Source organism: Carlito syrichta, unplaced genomic scaffold (genome assembly GCF_000164805.1).
Source record: "Carlito syrichta isolate Samal-C Ts95f unplaced genomic scaffold, Tarsius_syrichta-2.0.1 Scaffold313872, whole genome shotgun sequence".
NCBI lineage: Eukaryota > Metazoa > Chordata > Mammalia > Primates > Tarsiidae > Carlito > Carlito syrichta.
In genome coordinates, this window is record NW_007257968.1 from 1,204,307 (window position 1) to 1,222,691 (window position 18,385).

At 46.5% G+C, this 18,385-nt stretch overlaps 1 protein-coding gene and 1 pseudogene across 5 annotated transcripts in view; one reads left to right on the forward strand and one right to left on the reverse strand.

Moving 5' to 3' along the window:
* Positions 1–1,469: 1,469 nt before the first annotated feature.
* Positions 1,470–18,385, reverse strand: part of LOC103273199 (AP-3 complex subunit sigma-2) — an 81,975-nt gene continuing 65,059 nt past the window's right edge. For 2 of the 5 annotated variants that reach the window (XM_008070629.2, XM_021718834.1), the window contains 2 exons: positions 3,830–3,937; positions 1,704–2,152 (listed from right to left, as the gene is read on the reverse strand). In XM_008070629.2, coding sequence (XP_008068820.1) covers positions 2,024–2,152; positions 3,830–3,937 — 237 coding nt within the window. In that variant the 3' untranslated portion in view covers positions 1,704–2,023. Of the gene's footprint in view, positions 2,153–3,829; positions 3,938–18,385 lie in introns of all 5 variants that reach the window. The other 3 variants (XM_021718832.1, XM_008070628.2, XM_021718833.1) reach the window with 3 other exon arrangements.
* Positions 8,804–11,121, forward strand: LOC103273201 (annotated as a pseudogene).

Sequence of the window (18,385 nt, forward strand, 5' to 3'; positions counted from 1 at the left end):
GGCTGGTTACTTGACCTGAGTCTGCTGTCTTCATCTGCAAAATGTCTGCTGTAAGAACTGCTGAAGGATCTTGTTCATGCCAACTTACAGTAGGTGCAAAATAAACACTGGTTTCCTTTATTCTGATTTCACGCTCAGCAAGTGTGAGAGAAATGTGAATCTGCTGAAATGACTGCCAAAAATTAAATTTAAAAATCCAACCCTTCGAAAGAATGAGATCAGGGTTTTGAGATCTATTCACCTGCATTCCATCTTCCAACACAAGAGGCCCACCTTCTGGCCAACACCGCCCACCTCTAGGCTGTCATGGGGGACCGAGAGCGCGAGGATGAGTGAGAACAGGGAGCAATGGGCTCAGACCACAGGAAGTGCCGTTCGGAGACAGACCCTGATTGGCCCTGATGCATGGTCCTGGGGATGCCCCCTCAGGCCGGCTCTGCCACAGCATCAGGAGGCTTGAGGAAGCGGTCTCGGTCCCCAGCTAGCAGGCCCAGGAGGTCCCAGGCAGGGAAACTACGATGACGGTATACTCAGCTCTCTGGTCTCAGGGCAGCTACACACAGTACCTGAGAGCCAGCACAGGAGACAGTGTTGGAGCAAGAGGCCCTCTGCCGAGGAGAGCTTTAGCTATAAATTAGCCACAGGAAGAAGACTCTTTTTTTTTTTTTTTTTTTTAGTTGAAGTCTCACTCTGTCGCCCAGACTGGAGTGCAGTGGCCACTTCTGGCCACCGCAGCCTCGACCTGCTGGGCTCCGGCGATCCTTCCGCCTCAGCCTTCCAAGTAGCCAGAATTACAGGCATGCGCTACCATGGCCGGCTGATTTTTTTTTTATTTATTGTAGAGATGAGGTCTCGCTGCCCTGGCGGGTCTCGAACCCGCGGGCTCAGGCAATCCACTCACCTCAGCCTCCCAAAGGCACGGGATTGCAGGCTAAGCCACCGAGCCTGGCTGGAAGAAGACTCTCATCACATGTAAACATTTATGGGTTTCCAGAGCTCTGAGAAAATGCCATCTGAGGGAACAGGACATGTCCACAAGCAGAGCCCAGGGAAGAGAGCAGATGAAGCACCGCCACTGGTCTCAGTCAAAGCATCCATGTCCACAGCCTGAAGGGGTGCCCCCAGCTCAGGCTCTCATGCTCCACAAGCTGGCACAGGCGACAGGGGGTTTCTGGCAGAGGCAACTCATTATTCGCAGCAATTGAACCCTCTACTCCCATGAGAATGTGTTTTATACCTGGGGAGTCATAATTTTGGGATGTTCTGCACATTGTCTGCATTAATCTTCTACAGACACAGGGGCTCTCCCTATCAGCAGAAATGTGGCAGGCATGCAACAGGTTTATGGTTTGAATTGTGTCCTGCACATGAACACTCGTGAGAATAGAACTGGTAGGGACTATGACAGTGGTGGAAACATAACCCAGGAGATGGCAACCCCAAGTCTTGGCTATACAAAAAAATTATGGGTATAGCAATCTCAGTAGAGTGAGCAGGTGACTCTGGTTTTCACAAAGTCCTGCACTTATGTGCAACCTGCCACACCCGCAAATCTGAAGGGCCAGCCCTTTCCTACCTATGGCACCTCACCAACAAGTAGATGCTGCAGGCCCTCAGGAGCCTGTGGCGCTAAGGATGAAGACTTGAGTCAGAGAATGTGTTCAGTCCTAGTGGGAAGCTGGTGGGCCTGCTCAACAGTCCCCAACCCCTGGGAGCTGCTGTGTGAGAAGTAACGGTGTGAGTGCCTTGGGCACACAGATCCCCCACTGAGGAAGGCAGGGCCCCACCCATCTGCAGTGGCCACGTGCATCAGGGAACTGCATGGCTGCACATGTAAGAACTGAGCACACCCGAGCAGTGTCAATACGAATCCCTTCCCATTCCAGGCCAAACTGGCTTCCCCAGGCAGAAAGGTTCCAGGTCCCAAGGCTTGACTCTTCTAAGGCTCAAAATGGGTTCTGTTATCCAGACTTGTTGAGCTTTTCTTGTTTTAAGAACTCCAGTTCAGCCCAATCCTCAGCCCTCAGACAAACTGGGACAAGTTGGGAACCTTGATGTTGAGATCACCAATGTTGATGTTCCGAGGAATCTCAGGCAGATTGATGTTTTTCACAGCAGATACAGCCCGTGCAGGGGCTGCTGAGAGGCCACCCTGAGGAGAAATGAGAGGTAGGTATGAGACAAATTCTCTGCTTAATGCCCTTAATGTCACTGCTTAATGCCCTGATGCACAAAAATGAACAAAATAATAGGCGGGGAAGCCTAGGAAAATTCCAAACTGAGCACACACAACGGAAGCTTTAATTTTTCCTCCTTATTCCTCAAAGGTAGCCACAAAACAACCTCTAGGTTAGATGGGTTTGGTGTAAGGATCAAGGGCAGCACTCCTACTAGACTATGAGCTCCTCAAAGGCAGGGCTGTGACTTAGGAAGTCCTACCGTACAGCATCTAACAGTGCCTGGAATGTGGTAAGTGCTCTGTAAACACCTGCTGAAATCATCTAAGATGGACTATTCAAATCACATTAAGTATCGGGGCACTTTTCTGGTTATAGAAAAAAATCCTTTCTTCAAGAGACTGAAGCCTCTTACAAGTGCAAAGTCACAGGGATATTCTTAAAAGGAAAAAGAATGTCACAGCTCCAGGGCTGCTGCTTGCCAACTAATAATGTGACATGAGAAGGGCTGGCTTTGGAAACGTCATATGGCAACAGGCTGGGAGGCACTGATGGGCAGGAGGGGCGTGTGCCACAGACACAGGACTGGTAACAAAACACAAGGTACAGATGCTATTGTCAACTTCCACTCTCCAGGTCATTCCCAGTATGGAGAGAGGGGAGAGGCTGACAAAGACCCCCTCAAAATCATTTTCCCCTACTGACTACTTTCAGGATACCAACTCCGATTCCACCCTTACCCAGCAAGTCTCCATTTCTTCTTGTTTCCAAACCCCCTGCCTCTGAGTCACTTACTATTCCTGGAAGCTTCCCAGCCTGTATTTCTAAAAGAACTATAACTGCCACAATAGCTGTGGTCTGGAAAAGCTTCTTCAGCAGGACTGCCAGTCCTCACAGAAAGAAGAATTCCTGATTTTGCAAGATCAAGTTCCGTTATACAAAGCAGAGAGGATCTTTAAGACACTCAGATGAGTAAAGAGGTAACTTGTTCTGCTATTTCTGCATATGAAAGTGCCTATCTATAACCTCTGCTACCTGGTAACACTGAGGAAGGAGATGGAGAGACCTCAGGGGATAGGACAGAATTTACTGTGAATATCTGCATGAGGCCCAGCACTTTGTGGGGGTGGACTGGGGTATGTTATTTTCAAACCCAGTCCAAATTCTGTTGTAGCTTTTTATAAGGCTAACTGGAAGTAAGGAAATTGGCAACTCTGAGGTCTGAAAGACACCACAAGAAATGGCTGCTGGGAGTTCAGACTCATGTAACACACAAACTTGAAAACCACACTGGAGTCGGAGAAGGGGATTCAGGGCCCCTCCAGGGAACATGTGGCTTTGAAAGGAGAAATTACAAACCGCAAACATGGGCCATAACCCCCTCAAGCCAGAAGCTGTTTGCCCTCCTCTGTCATCTGGCTTTTCCATTCACACTTCTAGCCTGAAAGCCTGAGACTTCAAACCTCATTACCTGTTTGATTTTCAGAGCTGACTTTCAAATCAGTCAGTCCTGATGGACTCAAGGAAGAAAGAAGATGAGAACAAACCATTTCCTGGTGTTCCACAGCAACACAAACCAACACATGTACACATTCTTCTCTCTGCCCAGGTCTTCTTTACCAGCCAGGGCTAGAGCACAGCCACTTACTCACCTCAGATTTCTCTAGCCTGTTTTGAGCTTCCATCTGAGCCACGATCTCATTCATGTTGGTTTCTAGCACCATCCCACCCATCACCACCTCCTGGAGAATGTAGTGCACCTAAAGAGGAAGCAAAAACAAGAAGGGTCAGAAGACTCTGTGGGAGCTAGGGTGTAGCCCCTGAGGGTTCCTCTTCCCGCAGCAGTGGAGTGATCAGACATGACACTGGGTCCTGATTTACAACATAGTGCCCTGGCCTACCCCACCTCTCCACTGAGAGCACAAGGGATCTCGCCCACATCTTGGCATATCATAACACAAATCTCTCCTATCAGTAGTGGTAGAGGTAGGCGCCTGGCTACACTCAAGGCAGTGAGGGGCTGGGGTGGCTGAGAGCACAGGCTTTGAAGTTGGACAGATCTTGTTTAAATTTCAGCTCTGCTATTTGCTAGCTAGATGTCCTTGGGCAGATTATCCATTCGTGCTCCCGCTTCCTTTGGGGACTGTGATGAGGGCTGGGTAAGATCATGTGTATAAAGCACCTAGCCTGGTGCCTAGAACACACTGGATTCTAAATAAGTAATGATGGTTTTCACTACTAATATTATCACCATCAACACTGACTGCCATTAAGTAGGCCCAGCAGCTTGGATAATTCTTATCCAAGTAGCTGAAATGGGAAGTCTCTCAGGCTCCATAAGGTAGTTCTTCCAGCCTATACTCTGCTGGAGGAAAGTGATTAGTGCAAGATAGAGTCCATTCCTTTACACCTATCTTCACCCATATCTTCCAGTTTAGATAAGAAAGTAAGTTTAGCATAAATACTTTCCTTTTTTTTGTTATTTTTTTGAGTTGGAGTCTCCCTCTGTCGCCCAGACTATAGTGCAGTGGCCGCTCCTGGCCACCTGCAGCCTCGACCTGCTGGGCTCCAGAGATTCTTCCGCCTCAGCCTTCCAAGTAGCTGGAACTATAGGCACGCGCTACCACACCCAGCTAATTTTTTGATTTATTGTAGAGATGAGGTCTCGCCGCCCAGGCGGGTCTCGAACCCGCGGGCTCAGGCAATCCACTCACCTCAGCCTCCCAAAGTGCTGGGATTACAGGCTGAGCCACTGAGCCCGGCTATAAATACTTTCCTAAGGCTGAGATTCATGTTTGGGCTCAGGTTCCATTAGGCTAGTAGTTCTTTAAAAAAGCTGAATCTTAATGTACTCAACTGCTATGGTGAAACAAGTGACTCAACCACTATACCCCATGATGGCAGGTAAATGGCACAGAAAGCCCTGGGTGGGTCAAGTCTGAGGTGTCCGTTGGGATATATAGAGTGGTACTTTAGCCGGGCATGGTGGCTCACACCTGTAATCCCAGCACTTTGGGAAGCCGAGATGAGAGAACTGCCCGAGTCCAGGGGTTCAAGACCAGCCTGAACATCTTTGTAAAACCTCGTCTCTACGATAAGCCAAAAAATTAACTGTGTGGTGGCATGCACCTGTGGTTCCAGCTACTTGGAAGGCTGAGGCAGAAGGATCACCTGAGCCCTGCAGGTCAAGGCTGCGCTGACCATGAGTATGCCACTGTACTCCAGCCTGGGTGACAGTGAGACTCTGACTCAAAAAAAAAAAAAATGGAGTGGTACTTCATATTTCAATTCAAACCATATCAACATGGCCTTCAAGGTGCCTTCAGTCAAGATAGAAAGATAGCAAGTACCACCTTCTATAGTTAATTTAGTGCCAGATTATTGGAAGAGTTACAGAAGATCAGAGAGGGAAGAGAACATTGGTTGAAGAGACCAGTACTTCAGTGACAGTAGGAGGACTGAAACTGGGCTCTGATATCAGAGGAAGAAGCATGTTGGCTGGTGTATGAACACATACTGGAAGTCTCTGGGTCTGGTCGGGATGGCAGCTTTATTTATGCAAGAGAAAGGCTAAAGACTAGGCTAAAGCCGGGCACGGTGGCTCTCACCTACAATCCCAGCACTTTGGGAGGCAGAGGTGAGAGGATTGCCTGAGCCCAGAAATTCAAGACCAGCCTGGGCAACTCGGTGAGACCTTATAAATTAAAAAATTAGCCAGGCGTGGTGGTGCATGCCTGTAGTTCCAGCTACTTGGAAGGTTGAGGCGGAAGGATAGCCTGAGCCCAGCAGGTCAAGATTGTGATGGCTGTGAGCATGCCATTATACTCTGGCCTGGATGACAGAGTAAGACTCCGACTCAAAAAAAAAAAAAAAAAAAAAAGGACTAGGCTGAGGAGGTAATCTGGGTTTGGAGCAGTGCTTCTCAGTACTAGTGACATTTTGGGCTAGATCATTATCTGCTGTAGGGCTGTCCTGTGCGTTGTAGCAAGTTCAGCAGTATCCCTGGTCTCTACTCACGAGGTGCCAGCAGCTCCTCTCTAGCTGTGACAACCAAAACTGACTCCAGACACTGACAGATGTCTCCCAGGAAAAAAACACACCCCAGTAGAGAACTGCTGATTTCGAATCTAGAGTCAGGTACCAATTTGCTCTGTAGGCAATGAAGATTTAAGATGAAAGACGTGTCTGTAAGTCTGTGCATTTGTACATTTTTGACTTCTGAAGTTCTCTGGCACATCAGTTTTCCATATTTTGCCCTCAGTAAGTGGGAATGTACTAACAGATGTAACTAGGGATACTTCCTCTGACCTTGGGGAAGGAGAAAATAAATCAAGTGTATTCCCTTATGTGCCCACATTGAGTCATATTAACCACTCTTCTACCTACATACACACACATACTTTCACGGGGTGTTCTTAAATTTTATACAATATGAATTATTCACTGCCTATACGCAAATGAACATTTAATGGTAAGTCTCATATTTAGATAACTTATGGTTTTAAAATAATTTCCTGGGAAACTCCACTGTTTATACTTCCTCATCAAGAAATAGACCTCTCAAAATAGTATGATGGTTCCTCAAAAAATTAAAAACAGAATTACCATATGGCCCAGCAATTCCATTTCTGGGTATATACTCAAAACAATTGGAAGCAGAGGCACAAAGAGATATTTGTACACCCATTTTCATAACAGCATTAGTCATAACAGCCAACAGGTAGAAGCAACCCAAGCATCCAATGTGGATGAATGAATAAACAAAATGTGTCATATAAATACAATGGAATATTATTCAGTCTTAAAAAGGAAAGGAATTCTTTTTTTTTTTTGGCTGAATTGAAAAATACTGTAAAAGGAAGGGAATTCTGATACATGGATGAATCTTGAAGACAATATGACAAGTGAAATAACCCAGACACAAAGGGATGAGTATCATACGATTCTATTTACATGAGGTTCTCAGAGAAGTCAAATTCAGAGACAAAAGTAGAGGTGACTGCAAGGGATGGGGAAGTGGGGAATGGGGATTGTTGTTTAATGTGTGGAACTTCTGTTTTGCAAGATGAACTCTGGAAATGGATAGCCGAGATGTTTGCACAACAATGTGAATGTACTTCATGCCACAGAACTGTAAGCTTAAAAATGGTGAAGATGGTAAACTTTAAGTTACATATATTTTACTACAATTTAATTAAAAGTGAGAGGCCAGACGTGGTGGCGCATACCTATAATCCTAGCACTTTGGGAGGCAGAGGTGAGAGGATTGCCTGAGCCCACGGGTTTGAGATCAGCCTGGAAAACTTGATGAGACTTCATCTCTACAATAAATCAAAAAACTAGCCAGGTGTGGTGGTGCACACCTGTAGTTCCAGCTACTTGGAAGGCTGAGGTGGAAGGATCACCTGAGCCCAGCAGGTTGAGGCTGCGGTGGCTGTGAGCATGCACTGCACTCCAGTCTGGGAAACAGACTCCAACTCAAAAAAAAAAAAAAAAAAAAAAGTGAGTGAGAGAAATAGGCCTCTATAACTGTACTTTTAGTATTTCTGTTTAACCAGTTCCTTCTTTGTGGGTTAAAAGTAGTACTCACCGAATATCTACTATGCACAAAGAACTTTATGTAACTTATTTTAATTTTACAATATTCATCTGAGGTGGGTAATATAATTCTCATTTTTATATATCAAGAAACTGATACATTTTATAAGTGAGAAAAAGTCAACAAAATAATTCCAATGTCATATATATTAGTAGCAGGAATGAGTGTTGGATCTGCTGACCCCCGAGTTTGTTCCATTCTTTCTACCTTCTTCGGAATCCCAACCTGTGCTTTCCATTCTCTTCATTCCTTATCCTGGTCCGTATGGAATCATTTTAAGACTTGCCTTTGTTCTGTCAAGATCTCGTATGAATTCTTCCATGCTTTATTTCCAAGGCCTAGAACAATGCCCAGTGCAGAGCAGGTATGCTGAATGAATGAAAGGCTTTTTATACGACAGAGTAGCATATTCCCTGGACCTTAGGATCTTAGAAGCTGGAGAACAGTGTGGTGGTAGAGGCTTTTTGGAGAAGGTGTAGTAAAAGGCCTAATTTATGATGTGGTGGAGACCGGTGGTTGGTTAATAGAAAAATCAGTTAAAGAGTGGGTGCCTGGAATTCCGTGTTGGTGGGAATGGCGAGGTGGTGTCTCATACCTTTAGAGCCTCCCTGAGCACATGCGGGAAGCTTGTCAGAGCAAGTGGGGAACCAGTGGTAAAGTATAGACCCTCGAAGCCCAGAAGTGGGTCACATCCAAGCCACGAGGACAACCTAGGGAGATCAAAGAGCTTCAGAGATCAAGACACAGGATTGTATGGGGGCAGGGTGTAAACTGGCTGCAGCCTCAAGAAATAGGGGCCTGTGGGAGCTCAGAGAGAAGGCAGGCCATGGCTCCACAGAGGAGCAGGACCTGGGACTGGCCCTTGAAGGATGAGTAGGAGTTCAACAGAATGACAGAGGGGACATTCCAGGCAGAGGGAATAGTCCTTGCGAAGATCTCAGAACATTCCTGAATGGGCCTGAGAGAGAGAACGAACTGGTTTGGTGGCCTGACTGTATTAGCTTTGCTGTGTCTTCCCAAGAGAAGTAAGAATGTCTAAGCCCTTGGAGGTTGAGACGCAAGGTCTGGACTCCCCATCAGACCACACAAACACAGAAAGAAATGGACCAGACACTAACCATCAGAACCCCCAAAATAAGACCTCGCCATTCTCCATGTCCCCAACTGGCCCCAGAACCAAGATCAAGGGTGAAGACCCCAGTGCAGATTCAGTCTCAGCAGCACCCCTGCCCACTCAGTCAGCTCAGCCTCATCTACCCCAGGCCCAACTCATGTTGATGGGTAGCCAACTAGCTGGGGTCAGCAGCAGCTCCTCCTGCAGCAAGCCCAGGCCCAGCTCCTAGCTGCTGCCATGCCGCAGTCCAGTGCCACCACTGCTGCTAATGCCGCTGATGCTGCCTCTGCCTCCTCCTCCACCTTCTCTTCCTCCTCCTTGACCTCACAGCCTCCAGCTTCTTCCTGGGGGGAGGAGCGACCTGCCACCACCACAGCCTGCTAGCCATCCCCCTAGAGCTCCACAGCTCACCTTGTTCCAACCCAACCAGCTCACAGCACAGGACACATAGCAGCTCCTTCAGCTCCAGCAGCTGGTGCTTGTGTCAGGTCACCACCTCTGGCCACCTGCTCAGTTCCTGCTGCTGCAGGCCCAGCAGAGTCACCCAGGCCTGCTACTGACACCAAATCTATTCCAGGTACCTCAGCAAACCAGGGAGCTCTTCTGACCTCCTGGCCCTGGGCCAGGCTTCCCACACAGCCCCCCAGATGCTTGAAGCCACTGCCCTACCCCGAGGAGCCCAGTGATCTGGAGGAGCTGGAGCAGTTTGCCTGCACATTGAAGCAATGCCGCATCAAACTGGGCTTCATGCAGAGTGATGTAGGCCGGGTCACGGGCAAACTCTATGGCAATGACTTCAGCCAGACGATGATATCTCACTTCGAGGCCCTCAACCTGAGCTTCAAGAACATGTGCAGTTGGGCTCGGTGGCTCAGCCTGTAATCCCGCACCTTTGGGAGGCTGAGGTGAGTGGACTGCCTGAGCCCGTGGGTTCGAGACCCGCCTGGGCAACTTGGCGAGACCTCATCTCTACAATAAATCAAAAATTAGCTGGGCATGGTAGCACACGCCTGTAGTTCCAGTTACTTGGAAGGCTGAGGCAGAAGGATTGCCGGAGCCCAGCAGGTCGAGGCTGTGGTGGCTGGGAGAGGCCACTGCACTCCAGTCTGGGCGACAGAGTGAGACTCCAACTCAAAAACAAAGAAACAAACAAACAAAAAACAAAAACAAACAAAACAAAACAAAAAGAACATGTGCAAACTCAAGTCCCTCCTGGAGAAGTGGCTCAACAACGCAGAGCCTACGTCTGTGGACTCAAGTCCCAACTGGCTGAGCAGCTCCAGCCTGAGTTTTGATGGGCTGCCCAGCTGGAGACTCTAGAAGAGGACCAGCATCGAGACAAATGTCTGTTTCACCTTAGAGAAGAGTTTTCTAGCGAACCAGAAGCCTTATCTCAGAGAAGATCCTGCTAATCACCGAGCAGCTGCACATGGAGAAGGAAGTGATCTGTATCTGGTTCTACAACCAGCGCTGGAAGGAAAAATGCATCAACCCCTGCAGCACGGCCCCCATACTACCCAGCCCAGGGAAGTTGGACAGCTACAACCTCCATATGGTCACATCCCAAGGGGGCACGGGGACCTTACGATTGTCCCAAGCTTCCAGCAGTCTGAGCACAACAGTTACTTCCTTATCCTCCCTTGTGGGGATGCTACAACCCAGCCGGACAGCTGGAGGAGGGGGGGTGGGGGTGGGGCTATGCCCCCCTCAATTCAATTCCCTCTGTCACTCCCCCACCCCCGGCCACCACAACAGCACAAATCCCAGGCCTCAAGGCAGCCACTTGGCTATCGGCTTATGGGGCCTGAAGCCCAGCATGGGAAGCACAATGGTGGGGTTGAGCTCTGGGCTGTTGCTCATGAGTATAGCCCTCATGAGCAACAACCCTTTGGTCACTATCCAAGCCCTCTGGTGGAACCCTGCCCCTTAACCAGCCTTGATAGCAGCAGGAACCTGGTACTAGAAGCAGCCAGTGCAGCCCCAGAGAGTCCTGGCCTGGTGACCTCACCACTCTTCTTGAATCGTGCCGTGTTGCCCCTGCTCAGCGCCCTGCCTGGCGTGGGCCTGGTCTCAGCAGCAGCTGCAGCTGTAGTAGCCTCCATCTCCAGCAAATTCTTGGCCTCTCCTCCTCATCCTCTTTATCCTTCTCCTCCTCCTCCACTTGCAGCAAGGCAGCAGCACAGACCCCTGGCGGCTCAGGGGGGCCCGAGGCAGGGTCCAAGCCTGAGTGATGGCCTGCTATGCCACCCATCCCACTCCATTGATCCCCACCTTGGTCCCTCACCTGGGAAGAGGGCAAAGAGGCCAGCAGTGGGGGCACAGAGAGTCCTGGAAGAGAAGTGACAAGGGAGGAAAAACTAAAAAAAACCAAGTAACCAAAAAAGAAAGAAAAAAAAAAAGGAAAGAAACTAACCAACTTTAAAGAAAACCAAAATTAATCACAACAGAAACCAGCTGCCCCAAAGGAACCAGAGGTGAAAAGCAAACAAACAAACAAAAAACCCCACAAAATCAAACAAACCCAAAACAAGTCACGAGCCAGACCTCAGTGTGTTCACCCTCACCACTGTGACACCAAATAAGAACCCCATCCAGGGGCAGAAAAGCCTCCGGCAGGTCGGACCTCACACCACTGAGCCCTGGCTATGGGACCAATTCCCAAGTGTGCCTCCCCCAGTGGGGGCTAGAGAGGGAAAAAGAATATGCCAGCCTCCTAGCCCCAGCCCCCAGCCCTGAGCCAGCGAAGGCAAGGCACAGCCTGGGGTAGATGGACTGGGGCTCAGCACCACCTGTCAAATGTTCTTTTCTGGAAGGTGAAAGAGAAAGGGCCTGAACAACCTTACACCAAATATTCAATAGCTTCATCCAAAGGATGTACAGAAATTTTAACATTGTGCTCAACAGAATGTGTTCCTATCATGTGTCCCCCTCTCCTCTAGCCCCCCAGCTCCCCCGACCTGGGCAGGGGTCTGCTTTAACCTCCTCCCTCCTCAAGGGGAGAGTTCAAAGGAAGGCCCGGGGATAACTCTTCATTCTCTGTTCCTCTCCCTTTTCCCCCTTGAAGGATGGACGAGGCCATTTTGCCAAGTTCTAGCTCTCAGAAGTCCCTCCTCCACAGCCTGTGGCGGGCGGGTGGAAGTTTCAGACAAGAGGGGATGAGACGAGGGTACCCAGTTGTCTTTTTTTCCATCTTATCTGTCAGTTTCCCTGAAAAAACAAAACAAAACTCATATTCCAGTGCCTATCTGTGGGGTTCTTCACATTCCTTGACATTAACCAGAAACCAAAAAGAGAACTCGACTTGCTCTTCCTACCCTGTGCCCCTCTGATACTGGCAAATGCCTTTCCCTCCCCCCATACACATGCATACATGCACACACCCCAGTGATGGGGTTCCTCAAGATGGCATCCCCTTCAGGGTCCATGTGGTGGGGACAATGCCACAACTGTGGTCGCCATCTGAGAAGGCGTGGTGGTGGTCACTACCCTCACCAGACCTCCACAAGGTTTGGCTGGACCCCATGTTTGCCCAGCCCTGGACACGTCTCGACAATGGACAGAGGAGAGACGCCGCTGGAAGTCACCTTGTCCTACTATTGGGGAAGCCAACAAAGTTTTGAACCAAAAAACAAAAACAGAAAACCAAACAAAAATAAACTTAAACTAGAAAAAAAAAATCAGTTAAAACTTCTGATTTGAGCACTGCATCATAAAGTCAGCAACTTCAAATGCAATTCAAAATGTGTTTCAAATGCAAAAAGGATAAATAAAAACGCAAACTTCATTTTCACCCCAGCTAGAAGATACACAAAATTCCAGAACCCAAAAGAGGTAGAAAAGCTGTTAAAAGCAGGACGCTCAGGCAGGGACTCCTTTGCATCACAGAAGGAAAAGAAGAAAGGATGCTACAGAGAGAGGACATGAGAGCTAGAAACCTCAGAAAGACCTGCAAAAAGATACTTCTCATGGGTGATGGACACACTCTCTGGTACCAAACTAATTATTTGTTTTTGGAAGCAGGAACTTTCCTTGGACCTGGAATTGAGGCTAAATGAGAAATCACACAAACAAGCTGTATCTGCCTCACTGAGTTGGTCTCTGTGGCAGTGAAGAAGACAACCTTAGCATTGCGGAAATGCTGAGAGATGCCTGGATAGAGACAAAGGGTAAATGAACACACCCAGAACCCTAAATCAAGGGAACAATTGTAGTCAGCCTAGAACAGTCTTGGGACCTCCCCTAAACAAGCATCCTGCAAATAGCTGATCCCTGAAAAACTCATCTATTTAAAGATGAGTATAAAAAAAAAATCAACACAGGATCTATATAAAGATACAACAAGAAAAGTAGGAAAGAAACAGGAAAACCAAATGGCAGACTAAGACCACAGACTGAAAAAGTATTGCCACGGAGGAGATAAAATTGCAATATTTTACAAAAGTGAAAAAAGAAAACTTAATAAAGCAGTTTCTCTATGAAGCAAGAGCTCAAAGTAAAAATGCAAGAGCTTTGGCAGAGGCAGAGAGACAAGAAGAGAAGATGTACACCAGCAGAAGTGAAAAGTGGAAGAAAAGAACTGTTACAGAAATGAAGGTGAGACTGGAAGGAGAAAAAGGGAGGAGAGATGTTGCTAAAAATACAATAAGGAACAAAAGGAGATAAATGGAAAAAGTGAGTAAAATGAGAAAGAGTTAAAAGGAATAGAAAGAAAATGAAGTTACAGAAGACAGCAAAGGAGATGCAACATATGCATAAAAGAAAACTGTAACATGGAAGCTTTGGGCCCCTCCCCTTCCTTGGGGAGGTGAATCTCCTCTCTTTCTCTCTCCAATTTACTTTAAAAATAAACTATATTTTCCAATCTAAAAAACCCAAAAAACCACCACCAACAAAAATCACCTGTAACATGAATGGGAAAATATGTGAAGATCTGTTCATAAAGATGGAACTCAAGATGTTTCTGAACTACAAGAGGATTGGAATCTACATTCTGAAAGAGCACACTGTATCCCAGGGAAAACAAATCCAGAACGGTCTGTGCCAAGATACACTTTCTAGGTAAGGCTTCTGAGTTTCTGCAACCAGGTAAAAAGCCCAAATCACTTTAAAAAAGACAACATTGTGAAAACTTCCATCTTAATATTGAATTCAAACAGAAAAAGGAGCAATATTACAGAATTCTCAAGGAGATAAAATGTGACTCAAGGATTTCATATCCAGTTGCTTGTTAAGCAAGAGTAAAAGAATGGGGAATATTGTTCCCCTGAATCTGAGGAATCTACAAAAAGGAAGCACTTGTGCTAACCAAGGGGTGACTGGGAAAACTATGGCAGAAAGACTGTCAGAGAGCAATGAAGCTATATACCTGTAGGACTAAGACTGAAATGGGATTAGGGTGACAACAGAACGTCAATGCTGTATGTACTGAAAGCCTCAGCTAGCAAAATTAGGAAGAGAAGGGGAGAAAGGAGGGGGGTAGAACACTCATTTCCTTACTCTCAATAACTGAGAACCCATGGAAAGCACTTAAAAATAACAACTCAAGTAATAAAGATGTGGTATTGAGGCATTTTATGTTAAGTACGTATTATATCCCCAGAAAAAGAATCCTAGGATGTTCCCTCCTGTGTGTATACATCTTGTTTCTTTGTAGTCCATGATGCCAGCTGAGGTTGTCAATACAATGGAACCAAACTGGTGGGATGGGAGATTATTCTGCCATTTTTCTAGATCTCTAAGTTGCACATTAAACCTGGGGTTGTTTGTGCCACACTTGATTAACCTGTCTGTGAGGTTCACGACAATTTTCCCAGCTCTGTGATCATCAATTATTTCAAATCTGCCAATGTAACCATGCTTCATCCTCACATCAGAAAACAGATGATGACTTTGGAGCATGGACTAATAAGAACTTGGCATTAGAGCGTGCCACTGCACTCCAGTCTGGGCGACAAAGTAAGACTCCAACTCAAAAAAAAAAAAAAAAGAACCTGGCATTTGCCTCTCTTTTTGGCATTGTTGATGCTCCTGAGAGCATCAGCCAGGATATTCATGCACACCATTATGGCTGCATGGAAAGATGGCAGAAAGAGCAGATGTGGCTAATAAGACTTTTCCTGTGACTTTCCCCCTCAGTGTCCAAACCTACTATCATTTGCTATCAGAAAAACTTTGAAAACCACCAGACTTGACTAGGGCCAAAAAGATCTTTTCTGCTGATTAGAGTTCTATGCAATTATCACATAAAACTCACCCAGACCCGGGCTTGGTGGCTCAGCCTGTAATCCTGCGTCTTTGGGAGGCTGAGGTGAGTGGATTGCCTGAGCCCGCGGGTTCGAGACCCACCTGGGCAGCGAGACCTCATCTCTACAATAAATAAAAAAGTCAGCCAGGCGTGGTAGCACATGCCTGTAATTCCGGCTACTTGGAAGGCTGAGGTGGAAGGATTGCCAGAGCCCAGCAGGTCGAGGCTGCGGTGGCTGGGAGCGGCCACTGCACTCCAGTCTGGATGACAGAGTGAGACTCCAACTCAAAAAAAAAACAAACAAAAAAACTCACCCAAAATGCATCACCTACAATTTCCAGTTTCTCTAAACTGGATCTGGGAGAACTCAGACTGCTGTGAAGCAGTATATACAGAATCCTCGAGGTTGAGAATCCCTCCACCTCTGGTCTTCTATAGTTATCTTGCCCAAACCTAATTCAACTTCATTTTCTTTTTTAAGTAACTTGTCCTTCCAAAGCACTCCCCTTAGTTTTCAGAGTGATTGATTCTCTTTTCTCAGTCATGGTTTATCTGTATGCTATTTAATTAAATTACATAATTATTGTACCAGTTTACTGACATACACAGATCTGAACACATCACAGCTGACCTTTGGCAAGTATAATGACCCAAACGATGTAAGCGAGCAAAAGATGAGCAAATAGCTGCCTGTGTTAATTTTCCACTGAATGTGAAGCGGATCATGAAAGATGGATACTATTTCTTTGAATGGAGACACAAGGGACTTGAGAAAGCTGGAGGCTGCCATGCATGGGTATAGGGAGCATGCAGCCAAGAATCAATGCTGAACTCATGTACCTAAAGAACTGGAGACACAATCAGGGCACAAAGAAAGGTTCTGGCCGGGTTCAGTGGCTCAGCCTGTAATCCCGCGCCTTTGGGAGGCTGAGGTGAGTGGATTGCCTGAGCCCGCGGGTTCGAGACCCGGCTGGGCAACTTGGCGAGATCTCATCTCTACAATAAATCAAAAATCAGCTGGGCGTGGTAGTACGCGCCTGTAATTCGAGCTACGCGGAAGGCTGAGGTGGAAGGATCGCCGGAGCCCAGCAGGTTGAGGCTGCGGTGGCCGGGAGTGGCCACTGCACTCCAGTCTGGGCGACAGAGTGAGACTCCAACTCAAAAAAAAAAAAGAAAAAGAAAAAGAAAATACTGACAATAGCAAATTCATTCAGAAAGGTTTAACAGAGTTTCAACAAAACAGCTATCGATTTCTTAGTTTTTAGTAAATCCAATGGTAATTTAACCTAGAAATAATCACAACCAAGAAGAGTTTCTTCTGACATAAAGATTAGGATAACCCCAATAAACCAACAGGTATCATGATATAAGGGAAAGGCAACAGAGAAATACTTTGGGTGATTAAATGAAACCTTAGAAGGTAACACGCAGGATGGAAACAATTTCTAAGACCAAGATACATAAATTTGTGGCTACCCTTTAGTGAGTAAGAAGTACTTGCTTCTATAACTAGATCCACTGGGCATCCAATTTAGCCCTCCACTGTTTTCTGTCTATGTAAGTTAAGTGTTTGAGACTTTCTCCATCTCATTCCCTAGAGGCAACATGAATGTCCCAATCAGGACAGATCTAGAATTTCATATCTATGAAATTCTTCTGTAATCCAGTTTACTAACAGATGAACAGGAAAAACAAATTTGGTATATGGTGAGGATTCAACAATGCTTGGATACAGCTTTGGGACTCCTGGATGATGTGACTCTCCTGAAGAGCTTAAATCAGAGGTTCTATGGCCAACAGTGGCCTGACCAGCAGCTTTACTGTAAAAATGCACAGAAAGGGAAAATAAGACTGGAAGGCACCAAAGGAGAATTATATAACTATCTAACCTGCTGGAACTTCTCCAGATAACAAGAGCATGTGGTGCTGCTGACTCTGCTGAGATTTGCTAGTACTAACCCTACTATTTTCTACCATTCTTCATGCTGAGCCTGATAAGCAGTTCTGTAAAAACCAGAAACATTCTTCTGGGATTTGAAGTGCTCAACACCTAAGGCTTGGGTCAGCTAAACTCAAGAAAGGCTGAGGACCTCTGTAGGTTGAGTTAACAATCAACCTCTTCTCAGTGATATTGTGGTGTCTACTGAGGTACTTAATTCAATGTACTGTCTTTTTTTTTTTGCTTGTATGTCTCTTCTCACCTATGATTCCTTGATGTCATATTCTTCCCTGGATCCTCAGTATTAGGCACTGTGCTTATGAAGTTGTACTTCATAAATGTAGGCTGAATGAATGAAAGAGGCTCATCTTGTTCAAGAGTTCTGATTTTGAGGAGACACAGGCATCTGAGTGGCATGGCCTCCTATTCTCACACTAAGAAATGTGCTCTACTGTCTGGGACACAGAGTTAACCTCTAACAGATAAAAGCAGAGTCAAATGAGCCTGCTAGTTTGATATTAGAATCGACAGAGTAAAGAGGAAAAATAAATGTGTCACTTCAAGAATATATGCACCTCAGGAACCTAGCTCTGGAACTGCTGGGAATGAAGGCAAGTCGGTTTCAACAACCCTTCCCAAAGACAAAGGAATCCATGATCTTCAAGGGTTCCACCCTTGGTTACACTTCTCACTGAAGTCAAAGAAAGTCCCATGTCTAATCCCGTATCAACAGAGACCATTACTAAAAATAAATTGACCTGGAGTCTGAAGATGAACAAGAAGATGTAAGTAAGGCATTACTTCTTCCTCTAGTAAAAACACACAGTAGGGCAACTCCCTCAGTCCCCTCCTGCTCTAGGAGCTTTTCTGTCCTCTCAATAAATCCTACTTTCTCAAAACAAAAACAAACAAAAAACACATACAGTCTTCAAACCTTAAATTGGTCATGTTCTAAAAGTTTGTTTATTTATTTTGAGTTAGAGTCTCACTCTGTCACCCAGGCTGGAGTACAGTGGCACACTCACAGTCACTGCAGCCTCAGCCTGCTGGGCTCAAGTGCTCCTTCCACCTCAGACTTCCAAGTAGCTGGAATGACAGTCATGTGCCACCATGTCTGGCTGATTTTTTATTTTTTTTATTTTTTGAGTTGGCATCTCACTCCGTTGCCCAGACTGGAGTGCAGTGGCCGTTCCCAGCTACCCCAGCCTCACCCTGCTGGGCTCCGGTGATTCTTCCGCCTCAGCCTTCCAAGTAGCCGGAATTACAGGCATGCACTGCCATGCCTGGCTAATTTTTTTATTTATTGTAGAGA